The sequence below is a fragment of the Pelophylax lessonae genome (assembly GCF_965119305.1).
Source record: "Pelophylax lessonae genome assembly, chromosome: 13".
Lineage (NCBI taxonomy): Eukaryota > Metazoa > Chordata > Amphibia > Anura > Ranidae > Pelophylax > Pelophylax lessonae.
In genome coordinates, this window is record NC_138780.1 from 161,237,758 (window position 1) to 161,255,973 (window position 18,216).

Sequence of the window (18,216 nt, forward strand, 5' to 3'; positions counted from 1 at the left end):
GTCAGAACACCCAGGGGGGGACACAGGAACAGGCAGGATCAGCATAGAAAGGGACAAATGACACCTACACAAGCACTATGCGGTTTAACATGCTTGAAAGGAACAGAATCTTCTTTTTTTTTTTTCTTAGTGTTACAACCTCATTAATCTTTGTTACTCCACACCTTGCACTGCAGCACAACTGAATGGCTCCTTGTGCTGCTGTCAACTGTGGCTCCAATTTTTTTTCCTGCTTTAAAAACCTTGTTTCCTTCAGGCTTTAAAAATTTGTTTGCAACAATGTCTTTGAGGAAGCACCCACACTAATCTGTTAAAAATGCATGCTGTGCTTCCTGTCTAATAACAAAGCACAAGGGACTGAGGACTTTATCATTTCAGCCACATGACAGCTCAATTCCTATAGCAATAAAAATTAACTGGTCACTTGTTGTGTTGTCATAGTGGATTTCTTGCCGCTAAACAGCACTTCCTAGAAAGCAGATCTTCGTACTTTGAGTGGTTAAAATCTAGGTGATGTGAGCTAGTGAAAAGGAAGTAGACCCCTTACTGGTATAAACAAGACAGGCTTTTTATATGGACAGTGCCTCAAGGCAAGAAATGTATTATGCCATTTTTTTTTTTTTTTTAATAAAAGGAGCTGCTTGTATAACTGGCCACCTCCATAGCTCCAGAATGTTTTTATGTAGCCTTAACAAAGCACTGCTTTTTTTTTCATAGTAGGACTAACATTCCAGCTACTAACACATTATGTACTGTAGTAAGATGGTGCGCAGTATTTTCTACATGGGAATTTCAGGAAGATCTCCAGGCAAACAAAGCAAAAAAGAAAAATGTGGCTTTTAGACACTAGATGAAATGTTGCCACTGAATCCCAGGGAAATGGCCAAGCACACTGTTGAAATACTCATGTGGAAGGTGTTTTATCTACTGATATAGCAGTTTGCCCAGATTTGTACACTCCTGGTAGACATTAGAACCAGGTTGATCACAAACAAACAAGATTTCCCAGCACACTTAACGGTTACTCACTTAATTGGCGATTGCAGTACGGTGCACATGGAAGGGCAAAGCACATCACAAACCAAGATTTCCCAGCACACTTAGCAGCTAGCCTGCAAAACAACCAAATTGTCACTGTCTTACAATTCATGTTAAAACAGAGGGCTTTGTTTGCAAAAGTTTACAAATATATGTGTAATTTTAAATTGAATTGTTAGGTTCAATTTGGTTGTTTTGCATGCTAGCTGGTAAGTGTGAAAAAATGTATACTAATGCGCTCTACAGTTGAGTAAACATACATATAAAGTATGAACAGATAACAATGAAGAATAATCAATATATCCATATACCATAAAATTGGTGAAGAGAACAGGTTCTTAGTGACATAAAGGTGAAACACATACAGTCTCTTTGACTATATAATAGCAGCTAAGTGGCTATGCAATAAATTCAAGTTGACAACACATGGGCTGTGCAAAGTGCGTAGTGCTTCAAAGTGCACTAAAATAAAAATATTGTAAATAAATATAAAGTCTCTGTGTCTTTAAATTTCGGGTGTGTAATGAATAAGTTCACACCACCTGGGAAATTCCCGTGCTGCATGCAACCCCACAGTGTCCACACACAAGGATAGGTGGCAGCTTACCAGAAAATGACGTTAATGACGCTTGTATATCATGAGCCCCAAGATGAATATAACTCCAGTAGATAGTGAGAACATCTTTATGGACCAAGGATCTCCAGCTCAATACACTACATGCACATCCAAGGAAGTGAACCACAGATCACTGCTTGAACGGTGTGTTTGACACTGATACTCAGATGGAATGAGCCCTTGGAGACATATATTCCCCTAGCTGTTGTACTCCTTTAATGCACTCCAAACATGTTTGGGTCCACATATAAAGAAATGAAAGGCTGGAAAGTGCATTACTATTAAAAACACTTCAATAAAGATAAGAATTGCACTTACAGTTTCGATGATTCCTTAAATCTAACTTGCTTTTCTTTTCTACATAGACCTATAACCAAAGTCAGAGCAATAAGAGAAGCATCTACAAGGCCATCCTGGGAAATGACACCATTTTTCATCTCAACCAGGAAAGCCCTCGCATGATTCCAAAAGGATTAACCCCCACCTTGCATAAAATGTACATCACTCAAGGAACCTATGATGCCAAAGACCCCGCAAGGCCCATCTCCAAGGACCGCCGTTCCAGCCTGGTTCATCGTAAATCTTCTGTTTTTAGCCGGGAAGAAACCAATAAAGAAGGCTGGCTTTTGACACATACAGAGTTTGAGACCTGGAACCGTTTATATCGTTTGACAGAGTCAGATAGGGTAACCGATGTCATTCTACCCAGAACGCAGTTTGAGCTCTTCAGAGACTCAGAAACCAGGATGGTGGGTATGACCAGTCACTTTACCATCTAACTGGTAATGAAGGGGTCTGTTCACCCTGAATTATTTTAGCTTTAAGCAAAAGCTGGTGGGTATGAGCAGCCATCAATATCCTAATTGATGTATCTCTCAAGAGCCTGTGAGACCTTTGAATTCAGAGACCTTTCCGTCTCCTGAGGTTTTTGAGGGAGTTTCACTCCATTAACGTGGTGAAAACTGCAGGCTGAATAGGATTCCATAGCCACACAAAGTTCCTGAATATATGGTAAGGGCAATTTTGCCAAAGTAGATCTCTGATTCAGTGACTCCCAAATCGCTTAGGCACAAACAGCCAAATGCTTTGCCACTAGCTATTGAGATACTGTTATGGGCTAATGTCAGAAATTTCACAAACCCTATAATTTTCCACAGAGTCCTACCTATTGAACCCCATATAGCTCGCTGAGTTTCCCCCCAAATGCGTTTGGATATTTTATGTTTTTATGAAATAACTAAAAATCAGTTTTGACACTTCATTGGTCTGGTACTTTTTTTCCTTCAATGTCTAAAAATGGAGCTGGCAGTTCTGTTACATCGGTTTCGGATTAAAGAAGATAAATACTGAATTAAAAGTAGAAAAGGTTATGTTGATCTCAATTTGATTGGTATCCACATCCCCAAAAACCTCACTTCTCTATTGTCCATTGAAGGCCACAGCTCTTGATCTTCATAACCATTGGGTTATACTGCCCCCACAGGAGTAGGACACTAGGCAGAAAAAGAATCTGGCTACTCCTATGGGCAGTCCCAGGGAGTATATGCCCTCTCCCTTCTATAGGTACTCAATTTTTTTTTCTGCCTAGTCAGGAGTAAGGACCTAGTCCCTTGCAGGGATCTCTGATCCTGGCTAATTTTTTTAGATAAAAATTGTTTCTCCTGTTTTTTCCTGTGAGATCTACAATCAACTGCTGGACTGGGCGACGGTCTGGATAATTTAGGTCCAGTGGTCGCCCCAGTCTGGTCAGCGAGCGCGCACAGACCTCAGCCTTGGGCTAGGTGGGCCTTGAAATAGCCCCATTGGAAAGGGGCTGGACTGCAAGTTCAACGCCTCGTGAGGTCACATATGACCGGGTCTTGGCCTAAATCGCTTCTGCTGGCACCTGAGTCTGGTGGGTTCTTTCTCTGCTGAGAATTGCTTAGTGCTTGTGCCTGGTCATGCTGCCAGCGTGGTGGGGGCTGTCCCCGTGCAGCGTTTTACACATTGTGGGGTCCCCCTGGTGACTCATGGGGTCTTTGGAGCACATCTCCCCACCTGACCTCCTCTCTGAGGCTGTGGGGCCCCCTGGGTCCCAACTATTCATTGATGCACTGACGGGAGTCCTGGAGTCCTTGGTGTTCTGGGTGGAGGTGGTTTTTGGGCGACGGGCAAGCAAAAAGTGCCCCCTGCCTCATCTGTCTCTTCAGATCCTGACTCTGATTTGACCGCCGCGGACGTGGGTCACCCTGCACCCGGAACCCTCAGATAGTGAGGCTGATTCCTCCACATCTGCAACCACACATGAAAAGGTGGATGCACTGATTGTATCTGCGCGTGAGACCTTGAAGATGGAGGATGCAGCCGCAGATTTCCTTTGGCACTCACAAGCCATCCAGAGCGGGAAAGATGTTTCCTTTCCCTGCCTATTGGGTGGGGAAGTCCAAAGCATTCCCTTGGGGTCCCTAAGTGATTTACTAGGTGTTACACCTATGAGGAGTCCCTTATTAAGAAGTGGACTGTTCCACCAGTGGTGGACCCTCCAGTTTCCAGATTGAACAAGGCAACCACGATCCTGGTTGAAGAGTTCCCGGCCTTTAAGAATCCGACTGACAGGAGGGCTGAGACTGTGGCCCGCAATGTGTACACTCTGGCTGGTTTGGCAATGAGGCCATTTCCCTGGTATTGCAAACTCTGACCGAATGGGGTAAGCTTTTACGCCGTGACCTAGAGCTACAGCTCCCCCCTGCCTTTACTGAGCTGGCGGACCAGCGGGTCCAGAGGCTGCAGTTTTATCTGTGATGCCTCTTTGAAGGCATCCTCTAGTGGCACAGCTCTCTGTTTCGGCAGTTGTCCTTAGGCGTGTCTTTTATGCAGGTCTGCGGATCAGACTTCTAAAAAGGCATTGACTGATCTCCCCTTTCAAGGGAATGGCCTGTTTGGAGCTACCCTGGATGACATAATTAAAGGTCTCACAGGGGGAAAGAGTACTTTTCTTCCGCAGGCTGCTAAGGGCAAGGAACCTCGTTGTAGACGTGTGCACTCCTTCTCGGTTCATAGGAAGTTTTTTTTTTTATCCCTCAGGGTCACTTGACAAGGGCTCAAAGCCTTTTAGAGCCTCTTCTGGAGGATCCAAATGAGCCTGCTCTGGCAAGCAGAGAGCGGGCTTCTCCAGACCCACAGACAAGGCTCCTTCAGCATGAATGTGCACTCTCACCTGTATTGGGGGTGGGGGGATGTCTTTGTTGGTTTTCAGACCCGTGGACTTCTCGTGGACACTGGTTGTCAATCGGTCCGGCTACAAGATCAAGTTTCACTCTTTTCCCCCGGCAAGGTTCTTTCCTTCCAACTTGTGCCTGTCTCCAGACTGTTTACAGGGTGTATTTGGGGCAGTACAAGACCTGTTGCTTCAAGGAGTGATTGTCCTGGTTCTGACTTCGGAACATTTTCAGGGTTTTTATCAAACTTGTTTACAGTTCCCAGGAAGGAAGGCAAGGTGCGTCTGATCCTGGACCTCAAGGCGCTGAACTGCTTTGTGCAGGTGCAGAAGTTCAGGATGGAGTCGCACGGTGGTGGCTTCCCTGCATCAGGGGGATTTTCTTGCCTCTGTTGACATCAAAGTTGTTTACCTTTTACATTCCAATCAGTGCCGGTTACCAGCGCTTCCTCCACTTTGCCGTGGGAGAGGAGCATTATCAGTTTGTGGCGTTACTCTTTAGTCTCACCGCTGCTCCTCGGGTGTTCACAAAAGTGTTAGCCCAGGTGCTAGCGTTGTTACGCCAATGGGGGTTCACGGTACTGGGCTAATTGGGCGACTTCTTTCTGTGAATGGAGTCCCCTACTGCTCTGATGGAAAACCTGGAAATCGCCATACAAACTCTGAAGGAGTTTGGCTAAATTCTGACTCATCAGTCTGCTCTGGTTTCGTCCACAAAGCTGGACTATCTGGGTCGGACTCAGGACTCGGCCTTAGCCAGAGTGCTCCTTCCTCTGGACAAACTCCAGAAATTGCAGGCTGCAATTTGTGTCCTGCTGTCCAGCAGATGGTCATTCCTCTGAACTTGCATGTGGTTGCTGGGACTGATGGTGTCTACCTTGAAGGCGGTTCCATTTGCACAGTTCCATGCAAGGTCCCTGCAAAGGGAGATTCTGGTCAAATTGGACAAGACCTTGCAGTCTCTGGATGCTCAGGGGATCTGGACACTGGAAGAGTCCAGACTACCGATCACTGTCTTGGAACGCCAATCAATCAGACTGTGCCTGGACCAATAGACAGATCGTCTTCAGGGATGTCCAGTGCGTATTCAATCGGACGATGCCACGGCCTTGGCTTATGTCAATCACCAAGGGGGCAGGAAAAGTGTCCTGGCGGCTTAGGAGATAGCCAGCATTCTAAGGTGGGCAGAACGGTTTGTTCCAGCCCTCTCCACCTTGTACATTCCCAGGGTGAAAACTGGCAGGCGGATTTGATTACCTCAGTCGGCAGGCGTTGGATCAAGGGGAGTGGTCCCTTCATCCAGAGGGGTTTCATTAGTTGTGTCTCTGGTGTGGCATCCCTGAGGTGGATCTGTTGGCATCTCGGCTCAGCATAAAAGTTCAAGGGTTTGTGGCTTGGTCACGGGATCCTCTGGCAGATGCCACAGATGCACTGGTGGCCCTGTGGGGTCAGTATCCTCTGATTTACGATTTTCTTCTCTCAAGCTTCTGCCAAGACTTCTACGCAGGATCAAGGCAGAAGGGATTCTGGTCATCTTAGTGGCTCCGGCCTGGCATCGCTGGGCTTGGTACGCCGATCTGGTGCGGCTGGTCACCTACATTTCTTGGAAGCTTCCTCTTGGGGAGGATCTGCTGTCCCAAGGACCAATATTCCATCCTGCTTTACAGTCGCTGGCTTTGACGGCGTCGCTGTTGACGCTAGGTGCTGGATAGAGGTTTACCGGAGTCAGTGATTCCAACACTGTTAAAAGCTAGAAAATCTACTTCTAGGAAGATCTACCACCATACGTAGAAGACCTACATTGCATGGTGTGAGTCTCTTGGTGTTTATCCTCGCTCCTTTTCGGTGGCTCGGATTTTGACCTTGGGGGTTGAACAGAAATTGGCCTTGAGTACCAGCAAGGGCCAGGTGTTGGCGGTCTTCTTCCAGCGACCCTTGTCAGACATTTGGTTCCTCCCAGTGCGGTCCCCGTTGCCGCCTTGGGATCTCAGTTTGGTGCTTTCGGTCCTCCAGAAGCCTCCTTTTGAGAAAATTCAGGAGATCCCCCTTGCTTGCGCTGTCTCAGAAGGTGGCATTTTTGATGGCTATCACCTCTGTGTGCAGGGTGTCATAATTGTCAGGGTTATCTTGTCGTTCACCCTACTTGGTGATTCAAAGAGATAAGGTGGTTCTTCGTCCCTGTCCGTCGTTCCTCCTAAAAGTTGTCTCTGATTTTTATTTGAATGAAGGCATTGTGTTGCCTTCCCTGTGTCCCAGGCCTAAAAATCCAAAGGAAATTGCCTTGGATGTGGTCCGGGCGATTGGGGTGTACCTGGCAGCTACGGAGTCTTTTAGGAAGTCTGACTCACTATTTGTGCTCACGGATGGGCCTCGGAAACTGTTGTCTGCTTCCTTTGCGTCCATTTCCATTTCTCAAAGGTGAAGCCAGATTCTTTTTCTGCCTAGTGTCCTTCTCCTGTTGGGGGCATTATAACCCAATGGTTATCAAGATCAAGAGCTGTGTCCGTCAATGAACATCCGAGAAATTGATTTTACGGTAAGTCAAAAATCTATTTTTCACCAACCATTACAGATTTATATTCTAATAGGATTGGTACCTGGCAGAACCTATAAAACAACTACATAGTGTTGATAAGCAGAAGCTCTTGTTTTTTTTTTATTTTTTGTAGATTGGTCAAATTTGCTGTCATATATCGGTAGCTGTAGTATTGAACACCAATGCAAGCATATGTAATATACTGAAGTCATTTGTGAGATACTAATTTGATTTCTACGATTGCTTACCTAGGAACAAGTCTCAGGAAGTGTCCATGAGCTGTCCCTATCAGAGTGGAAACTGTGGCAGAATCGTGCTTTTCCAACGCACTTTGTGGATCACTCTGTTCGGAGTAAAAATTTCATTGCTGTTATGCAGCTAATTGAGCAGATGAGAGGGGAGGAGGTAAGCGGAGCGCAGTCCAATGCACCAATATTTTGTGCTGTGAAGGCAGTATGTTTCAATTTTTTAGATTTACACATAAAAAATACACTAAGAATGGTAAAATGCAGTTGACTTTTTGAACACTGAGGTTAAACCTTGCCTCTTCTTAACCATAAACCTCATCCCTAAGTTATTACTTAACCACTTGCTGTCCAACATATGTATATAAACATTTTGATGGCAGGTGGTTAATACTAGTATCATGGCTGCAGCTATGATCTTGGAAATATCTTTTTTTAACCCAGTAATCAGCTGTCGGGTAAAAGTGATCCAGCTGGCTTTAAAGGACTGGCATGGACCTGTCCACTGCTGCCGGATGTGGCTCCTGGCTCTCCAGTCTCTCCAAGGAGCCCATGACCCTGTGGCAAGTTGTTAGAGCGGCTTCCTGCAGAGGAGATGAACATCCATTCCCCTATCTCCTCTGTGATGGCTGTAACGCAATCTGTGTTTGATAATCTGCTTTGAAGGGCAGGGGAGACATTGGGGGTCTAATAGACCCCTCATGTCTGGATAAAGTGTGCCTGTCACCTGCCCAAGCCATCACAAGGCAGATTGTTTGCCCCATTGTGATAACCATTAAGTTAAATTTAAAAAAAAAAAAAGTAGATTTTTATTTTTAATAAAAAAAATGATTAAAAAAAAATGAAAAGCATCCCTGTCCCCTAATGCGTATATCCAACACACACGTAAATGCTGATTTTTATGCCACAAATTTCTCATTACAATAGTTCTAGGGCCATAATTCATGACTAAATCTAAACTAATAACCTGTAAAAGCTTTTAAAGGTTTGCCTATGGACAGTTTAAAGTGATTGTAAAGTCTTGTTTTTTTTTTTTTTCAATAAAAGATAACAAACCTTCTACTTACCTCCCCTGTGCAGTTGGTTTTGCACAGGGCAGACCTCTTCTCTGGTCCCTCTTTGGCTCTCCTTCCACCTCCTTCCCTTTTGAGTGGCCCCCCACAGCAAGCAGCTTGCTATGTGGGCACCCAAGCCAAGTCAAAGCTCCATGTGTCCATTCAGACACGGAGCTGCGGTTTGGCCCCACCCTCTCGCTCTTCTCATTGGCTAACTGACTTTGACAACAGAGGGAGCCAATGGCGCTGCTACTGTGTCTTAGCCAATGAAGAGGGGGCTCCCAGACGGCTGAGATGGAATGCATTAAGATAAACCTTCTGACTTTATAACCCCTTCAATTACTGGCGTTTATTGCCATTTCATGGGAGTGCGCAATTTTAAATCTTGATATGTTTGGGATCTATTTATTTGACACAACATTATCTTTTATATTTTGCCAAAAAATGGGTATTTATGTGCATTAAAATTTAAGTGTATTTTTTCCTAAATATTTACATTTGATAAATGACCTCACAAAAATCGTGTAACATAAAAAAAAAATATCAGCAGCCACTATTTTATTTTCTGGGATCTCTGCTTTCAGAAAATATGATGTTTAGGGGCTTAAGCAATTTTCTAGCAAAAAATGCTGGGTTTTAACGTGTAAAAAAGTAAAAATTGCCTTGGGCAGCTGGTGATTAGCTTTAGTGGGTAGTAGAGGCACTACTATTTTGAGAGTTTTTGACAGCGCAAAGAATAGTATAATGGAAGGACAGGGTTTAATCTTAACTTTAAATTTGAGGCCCCATGTGCGGTCTGGGACTAGAATTCAAGAGAGGCTCCGCACGATTCAAGGATTGATTTGAAAACTAACACGGGTCTCTCAGGCACTACAAGGTGCCCATTAATCAGCCCTGTTACCTTGGGCACTTTTTAAAGGTCAGGTACCTAATAGAGCAAATTTGTCTTAAGCATGTCTATCGCTCATTCCACCAACTGCCCAATGAAAAGAATACATTTTGTAAACTTAACTGTTTGGCAGTCAGTGAGGGAATTCTTTGTTGTTTTGCAGAGCTCTGGGTTTTGCTGCCGTCTGACACTTCTGTGTGATAGCTTGTCCACCTCTCCATATTGGGCACTGGGTGTTCTTTAATATACTGTATGGTCTTAAAAGGAAAAATAAAATGTTGCAAAGCAACAGGTCTGCTTAAATGACATTCCACGAACTGTGCATACTTTCTCTTTTTTCAGTCCTTGTGGGTAGGTGCAGAGTGGTGCGGTGGCAGTAAATATTTAGAATCCAGTTGCAGAACACAGAACTGCATTGAAATTGAAGTTCAATAATTCATAACATGTCTGGCGGAAAGACAACCCGATTGGGTGCACTCACAGGATGTACAGCGATTAGTAGTAGCAGTAGGTCTTAAGTGTGCTGACTGCTTCGGTCTTGAGGGGCGGAATGTAGCCTGCCGATTTGTACCCAAGTGGGGAGGCTTCCAGGATGGATGGCCTGCCCCTGCACTTTCCCTACTCATCTGGAACCTCTCCCTGATGCTAAGCACTGTCCCTGACAGAAGAGTGACCTGTCCCTACTCTATCCACATGCGAAATGCATGCCAAACCCTTAAATAGACTCTGCCTGACCCAAGATGGCCCCCAAGTCACATGAGATGCCAGCATCCAATTGGATGCTGCCTCAATGTGGCCGAGGAGTTTAGAGGATTGAGGTTCCTCTTGACTTCCTCCTCCACCTGCATTGCCCCTGTGGATGAGCACCACCTGCACCGGCCTACAATCAGCCACTCCATTGGGCAAAGCTTGTGAAATTTACACAGGTCTTAGTATTTCTAGCCCATATGTCGGAGGAGTGGCCAGTCTTCAAACACCACTGCTGTCACATGGAAGGTAAGGAAAGATGAATATGTACTAGTGTGTCTAGTGGGGCCACAATTAAAGTGAATGAGGTATTTTTTTCTGTATGGGTATATTTAACATACCCTAAGATGGACAGTGTGTGTTTTAGTCCTTCATTTTTTTTTTTTTTTTAATGCTGTTTACATTTTTTGTATAATTTATACAATGCGAAGTGCAAAATTGTTAGGTTTGGTGAAGGCTTTGTCAGCATCCATCTGCCAACAGGGTCTTGTTTGCTCATTTTTCCGTGTTCAAGGTGAATGAGGGAGGAAATTGTTAACAAATTGCTGTTTTTGTGTTTAACAATAGAAAAGCCCTGTTGTGTCTGCCCTTTGCATTGGGGTAGCCCTTAAATTGTGAAAATGTTTTAACATCACTGAAAACAAACGATTTCTTTGTTGGGTCTGGTATTGTTCATGAAAAAAATGTTTTTTTTTTTTTTTTATATAGGCTGTTGAAATTTAGAAGCTCTAATTATTTTGTTCTGTGAAATAGCTTGTTCTAGTCTGTGGCTTCAGCAACACAAAGCATAAAACTAACATGCTTCCAGTTTTGCTAAGGTCCTAAAAGGACAGATGTCTTTTCTGCAGCTCTGACGTGTTAATGACTTACACTTTTTTTTTTTCAATCTCTTTAATCAAGATTAGTCTCTACATAGCTGCAGGAAGTTTGTCCCTTGTGCTGGTCAACCTCAGCCTGTCTTTTTGGAGTACCACATCCAGACATTGGTGAACTGGATGCTGCAGGGAGAACCTGGAAGTGACCTGTGGGCACTGGGATCCATGTAGGGCTCTTTGCATGCTCTGTTCTGGTAGGTTATCTGTGGAGCGCTTTCAGGGTTCCGAGACGCCAGCGCTTGTCCTGTCTCTGAAAACGCACGTAGTTATTTGGCAAGGTTGGCAAGAGCATCAGGAGCTGCTTCAGTTACTTTATTCCCAGTTCCAGCTGTTTTTGCCACAGTAAGGGTTAGTACTGTGAGACTGATCTGACATGATCTACTGTGTGGAGTGTCTATGCTGTTTTTCCTGCTTAAAAAGAGCAATATGGTACTCCAGTCTTTGGTTTATTCCTGCTGCCCACTTACAGGGACTATCACTCTGGCCATCAAACCCTTATTTGCTGTCCTGACAGATGTTCCACGGATTCTGCTAGACTGTCAATCTTACCGATTTTCCATTCTGCCTCATGGTTGCTGGCTTTAACGGAATTGCAGCTAAAGCCCAGGTTCTGAGGGACAGGCATCGGAGTCTGTGATATTTATTTATTTATTTTTTAAAAGGTGTCCAGTGTTAACCATTACTTTTGCGATTTGAGTGTCTGAACTAGTTAGCCTGATTCTGTAAGTGTTTTTTTTTTTTTCTTGCTTCTACATAAGATCTAGGTGGTGTTGAGACTCGGGCTTCCTTTTTGGCTGAGGTCGTTTTGGATGTTTTTTTGGTCTGTGAGAGTGTCTCTCTCAGCCACGGCTTCTTTAACAAAAACGTATTTCTCTTACGTCCTCCGACAGTCGCCGCCTCTTCATATTCGTCACTAATGGGGTTATTGACCTTTGCTCCGTAGGAGTAGCTAGGCAACAGAATATATTAATATCAAAGCTTTTAGCATATCCCACCCCCAGGGGGTGGTCCCCTCAGTCAATACCTCCCTGCTTCCTGCACACCAACTCAGTTTCATATGCCTAGCTCAGGAGTATGCAGGCTGTTTCTGTGCTGGGGCTCTTAGTCTCAGCCACTTTTCTCTTTTTTGATTTTATTTGAAGTTTTTTCTCTTTCTTTTACTTAGCTGTTTATTTTCAGCGATAGTTCTTCTGATGAAGATGATCGTGTGGCGCTGGGTCTCAGTCTGGCCACCCTGGATCCCAGGGCTCAGGGCCAGGGGCTTCCCAGCCTGCCATTGAGCGTTCAGCTTAGGTTTTGCCCTGGCACATTGAACAACCCATCCCTGTTCGCTGCAGGGATGCTATCGGTGAGGTGGCTACCTCACTGGACGCCATTGCGGTTTCGCACCGCAACTCCACTGCGTCATGCTTGCGACACTCCCTGTCCTCAGTACTGCGGTTTGGTCGCTGGAGCAGGCTCCCCACGCCATCCGGACTGGTAAGTGTGACTCTATGTGGGGACCTGTCTTTTTTGGGTGTCAGTCTGGGACTGTGTGACCCTGCATGTCTGTGTGGCTGCTGTGCTACCTGTCAGCTCCTGTGTGCACTTGCTGCCTGTGTGTGGGCTGTGAGGGGGGGGCTCTCTCGCTCTGCTGGGTGTTATATGAAGCAGTTAGAATTTCGGCATGCTGTGCGGCGATCCGCCGTTTTTCTGGGGCAAAAATATGGTGGCAGGTCCTGTGAGGTACTGCACAGCGTTTTTTGGCGCCAAACGCCGCCATTTTGACCGGCGATCGATCACCACATGTCAGCGCCATGTTCTATTTGCCCAGGGTTTTTTCCTCAGCCGAGCGGCCATGTTTGTGTAGCCTTGCAGAGGCTTCATAGGGGCGGTCAGTCTTGCATCACTTCCTTTTCCTCTGGGACAGCGATCGGTGCAGCAGCCTGTGTGAGCTCTCCAGGTTTTATATCTCCTTTTTTCCTGTATTCCTTGCCCAGTTTCTTGTCCCTGTGGGGGTCAGTGTACTCAGTGGGTGCGGTGGGCAGCGCTCGCCGCGATCCTAAAGGGGCAGTACCCTTTATTAATTATTTTGCTGGTGCATGGATTCTCAGGATTGCAAGTTTCCTCCCACCCTGGTGGGGGGCCAAGGGGCTGCTGCTTCCCCCGAGGGGGCTGATCTGGCCACTATTGTGGCTAACTTAGCTGCTCAGGTGCAGATGCTGGTGGCTGATCGATCCACTAACGGCCCAGGGTGTCTATTTCCTCTGATTCAGAGGGCGATGGGGCTGCTATGGCTGGAGTGCCCTTCTCAGGGTCTCACTCATCCCTGGACCTTGTGGGGTCCGACAGGGAGGCTGAGGTGGAAGGGGTTGATAATTCTTCCCCTGGCTCGTCTGAAGAGCTTGCACTCATGGATGAGTTGGTTGCTTCTATCAAGCAAACGCTGCATTTGCAGGATGAACCATATCCTCCTGCTTTGATGTCCTCTTATGGGACGCAGAGGAAACGCAAAACATCGAAGGTTTTTCCTTGCTCTACGGAATTTCAGCGCGCGGTTGATGAGCAATGGCGCAATTTTAAAAAAAAAAGCCTTTTGCTGTGCCGAGTAGGTTCAAGCTGCGTTATCCCTTTACACCGGCTACTGATGAGCGTTGGTGTGTACCGCCTCAGGTGGATCACGCGGTGGCGATTTTAAATAAATCAACTGCGATCCCTGCTGAGGATACCCCGGTGTTTCGGGACCCGACTGACAGGAGATTGGAATCTCTGGCCCGTCATGCCTATACGGTTGCTGGTTCTATGCTGAAGCCTATTTTTGCTTCCATTATGGCAGTCCAGGCTATTGCGGATTGGACGCAGGTGCTCAAGCGCACTCTGGTGGCTGACTCTGACCCGCCGACAACTTTGGCTATGGTGGATCAGATTCATCAGGGTGTCATGTATTTGTGTGATGCGGACTTGGATTTGGTCCCTTTGGCGGCGCGCCTCTCTAGTGTGGCGGTCTTGAACCGTCGCCTGATATGGTTGAAATGTTGGTCGGTTGACCAATCTTCTCGCAAGACTCTGGCGAATTTGCCCTACGCGGGATCTCGCCTTTTTGGCGAATCTTTGGATACTCTGATAAAGGGTATTTTCTGGGGGTAAGAGCACTCTCTTGCCCCAATCTCACAAGAATAAGTTTGTTCGCGGTATGAAGAATGCTTCGTTTAGGCCCTCTCAGGGGTCCTTTCGTGCCTTTCGTTTGCACTATAAGGGCAAGCCCTTCAAAGGCCAAGGCTCCCAGAAGAAGCCGTGGACGGGTAAGCAGAAGTCCGGCCAGTCCGGATCCGCTGCCCATAACAATGCGGCCTGAAGGGGCGCCCTCACTCGTTTCTGGGGTGGGGGGACATTTGCTCGGTTTTCTTCAACCCTGGCTGGACCGCATTCGGGACAGGTGGGTTCAGGAAATCGTTCGATCTGGATACAAGATCGAGTTTTCTCTCTCGGCCGGCGGGCAGATTTTTCCCCTCAAACCTTCAGCTGCCTCCGGAGCGCTTGCAGGATCTGCACCTGGCGGTGCGGGACCTGCGGGCCCAGGGAGTGGTGGTTCCGGTGCCTCATCGGGACAGATTTCGGGGGTTTTATTCCAATCTGTTCACTGTGCCCAGAAAGGAGGGCAAAGTACGTCCGATTCTGGACTTAAAAGCTCTGAACCGCTTTGTGCGGGTTCGCAAGTTTCGCATGGAATCCCTGCGCTCGGTGGTGGCTGCCCTGGTTCCGGGGGAATTCATGGCCTCCATTGACTTAAAGGATGCGTACCTACACATCCCCATTTTCGAGGGTCACCAGAGGTACCTTCGATTTGCCATTGCGGAGGATCATTATCAATTCGTGGCGTTACCCTTCTGTCTCGCTTCGGCTCCGCGGGTTTTCACCAAGGTGCTTGCGCCGGTTCTGGCCTTATTGAGGGCCCAGGGCATTTCTGTCCTGGGGTATCTGGACGACATCCTGATTCGGTCCGCGACCAGTCAGGGCCTGGTGAACGACCTGTCCATCACGATGCAGACTCTGCAGGAATTCGGCTGGACGATAAATTTTCCAAAATCGACGTTGTGTCCGTCGGTTCGTCTTCCCTACCTGGGGATGATTCTGGACTCTGTTCAGGCGAAGGTCTTCCTGCCGGAAGACAAGCTTCGGACGCTTCAGTGCGAAGTCAGGTCCCTCAGGGACAATCAGTGCTCGTCCCTCCGGACGTGTATGAGGTGTCTGGGGTTAATGGTTTCGGCCTTCAAGGCGATCCCCTTCGCCCAGTTTCACACGCGGGAGCTGCAGGCGGAGGTCCTGGCCAAGTGGGACGGGCGTCCGCAATCCCTGGATCTGCGGCTGTCGTTCAGCCATCTCACCCGAAGGGGTCTTTTGTGGTGGCTCCAATCCCCGGCGGTGTTGGGGGGCAAGTCCTTCCGTCCTTTGTCATGGACGGTGATCACCACGGATGCCAGCCTGTCGGGCTGGGGTGGTGTTCTGGGCGTTCTGTCCGCCCAGGGAACTTGGTCGGAGGAGGAATCCTCCCTTCCGATCAACATTCTGGAATTGCGAGCGATGAATCTCTGTCTTCTGCGTTGGACGGACAGGCTTCAGGGCCGTCCAGTTCGGGTGCAGACGGACAATGCCACAGCGGTGGCCTACATCAACCACCAAGGGGGCACCAGGAGTGCCCGGGCGGCTCGGGAAGTAGCCGACATTCTGTCTTGGGCCGAGACGCACGTTCCGGCGATCTCTGCAGTTCACATTCCGGGGGTGGAAAACTGGCAGGCGGATTATCTGAGCCACCAGACCCTGGACCAGGGGGAATGGTCCCTTCACCCGGATGTCTTCCAGATGTTGTGCGCTAAGTGGGGGTCCCCAGATGTGGACCTGTTCGCGTCTCGTCTAAACCACAAGGTGGAAAGGTTCGTGGCAAGGACGCGCGATCCTCGGGCAGACGCCTCGGACGCGTTAGTGACGCCCTGGCATCAGTATCGCCTGATGTATGCCTTTCCACCGATTCAGCTGCTGTCCAGGTTCCTTCGCAGGTTGGCCTCGGAACCGAAAACGGTGATTCTGGTGGCACCGGACTGGCCTCGCCGGTCTTGGTACGCAGACCTCGTGAATTTGGCAGTCGACGCTCCGTGGCGTCTGCCTCTTCGAGAAGACCTTCTGTCTCAAGGACCGATATTCCATCCTGCTTTACAGTCGCTGGCTTTAACGGCCTGGCTGTTTAAAAGCCAGGTCCTGAAGGATAGGGGTCTCTCCCCTGAGGTCATTCCCACTTTGATCAAGGCCAGGAAGGCCTCTTCAGGGAAGATTTACTACCATACTTGGAAGGCGTATTTTGCCTGGTGTGAGTCCAGGGGGTATTCTCCTTGCTCATACTCGGTATCGAGAGTGTTGGCTTTCCTTCAAATGGGCGTGGACCTGCGTTTGGCGTTGGCCATGATTAAGGGTCAGATTTCTGCGCTGGCCGTTCTCTTTCAACGTCCTGTGGCGTCTAACTCTTTGGTTAGCACCTTTGTTCAAGGGGTGCGACATTTGGTCCCTCCTAGGAGGGAGCCTTTGCCTCCATGGGATTTGAACCTTGTTCTGTCCGTGTTGCAACATGCTCCTTTTGAAAATATCAGGGAGATCTCGTCTTTGTTGTCCAAGAAGGTTGCCTTCTTAGTGGCGATCACTTCGGCTCGCAGGGTGTCTGAGCTGGCGGCCTTGTCCTGCAAGTCTCCGTATTTGGTGATTCACTTGGATAAGGTGGTCTTGCGACCTAACCCGTCTTTTCTTCCGAAGAGGATCTCGGAATTTCACCTCAATGAGGACATTGTCTTGCCTTCGCTTTGCGCGAAGCCTAAGCATCCGAAGGAGGTGGCTTTACATTCCTTGGATGTTGTTAGGGCGATCAGGGTTTACCTGTCATCGACTAAATCATTTCGCAAGTCGGATTCTCTCTTTGTCCTTCCTGAGGGACCTCGGAAGGGCATGGCGGCGTCAGCTTCTATCATCGCCAAATGGATCAGACAGACCATTGAGCAGGCCTATGCTTTGAGGGGGAAGGTTCCTCCCGTGCCTGTGAAGGCGCACTCTACCAGATCTCTGAGTACGTCTTGGCCTGTCATCATCGGGCTTCTGTGGCCCAGGTGTGTAAGGCGGCGACTTGGTCGTCCGTTCACACCTTCTCGAAATTTTACAAAGTGGATGTTCAGGCATCGGCAGATGCTTCTTTTGGCCGTAAAGTTCTTAGTGCGGCGGTGCCTTTTTTACCCCTGGGTTACTTGTTTTTTCCTGGGTTGTTGCTCCTGTTGAGCACGTTTTCCTGTTGCCCAGCTGGTTCTCTTACTTTGGTAAGGTTCCTTTCTCTGATGTGGGTACTGCGTTGCTTTAGGCGCTGCTGCTGTTTTTCCCACCCCTCATGTCTACACTGCTTTGGGACGTCCCCATTAGTGACGAATATGAAGAGGCGGCGACTGTCGGAGGACGTAAGAGAAAACTGAATTTTTGTAAAATCTTACCTGTAAAATTCCTTTCTCTGAGTCCTCCGACAGTTGCCGCCCCCGCCCCTCTTTTGGGGTTTGTTTATGTACTCTACTGCTATTCTACTGAAACTGAGTTGGTGTGCAGGAAGCAGGGAGGTATTGACTGAGGGGACCACCCCCTGGGGGTGGGATATGCTAAAAGCTTTGATATTAATATATTCTGTTGCCTAGCTACTCCTACGGAGCAAAGGTCAATAACCCCATTAGTGACGAATATGAAGAGGCGGCGACTGTCGGAGGACTCAGAGAAAGGAATTTTACAGGTAAGATTTTACAAAAATTCAGTTTTTCCTATTTGCTAATCTGGATGGGTCCTGTATGAGATTTATTCATATGGGTGGCCAGGGGGCAGTAAAAGAAGGTGGAGCTGCAGTTTTATCTCCCCAGACTGCTCACCTAAACAAAAACATGCAGCCATTCAGGGCCATACCCATGCCAGAGCAAAAATTGAGCCCCTTTCTGTGTTCAGTGGGAACTAATGCCACCGAGCGCAATCCA

General features: G+C 47.6%; 1 protein-coding gene across 3 annotated transcripts in view; it reads left to right on the top strand.

The window, feature by feature from the left end:
* The window catches only part of FANCM (FA complementation group M), a 318,993-nt gene that overhangs the window by 228,065 nt on the left and 72,712 nt on the right, over positions 1 to 18,216 (top strand). For 2 of the 3 annotated variants that reach the window (XM_082275430.1, XM_082275432.1), the window contains 2 exons: positions 2,020 to 2,403; positions 7,639 to 7,791. In XM_082275430.1, the coding sequence (XP_082131556.1) occupies positions 2,020 to 2,403; positions 7,639 to 7,791 (537 nt within the window). The remainder of the gene's footprint in view (positions 1 to 2,019; positions 2,404 to 7,638; positions 7,792 to 18,216) is intronic. The other variant, XM_082275431.1, reaches the window with a different exon arrangement.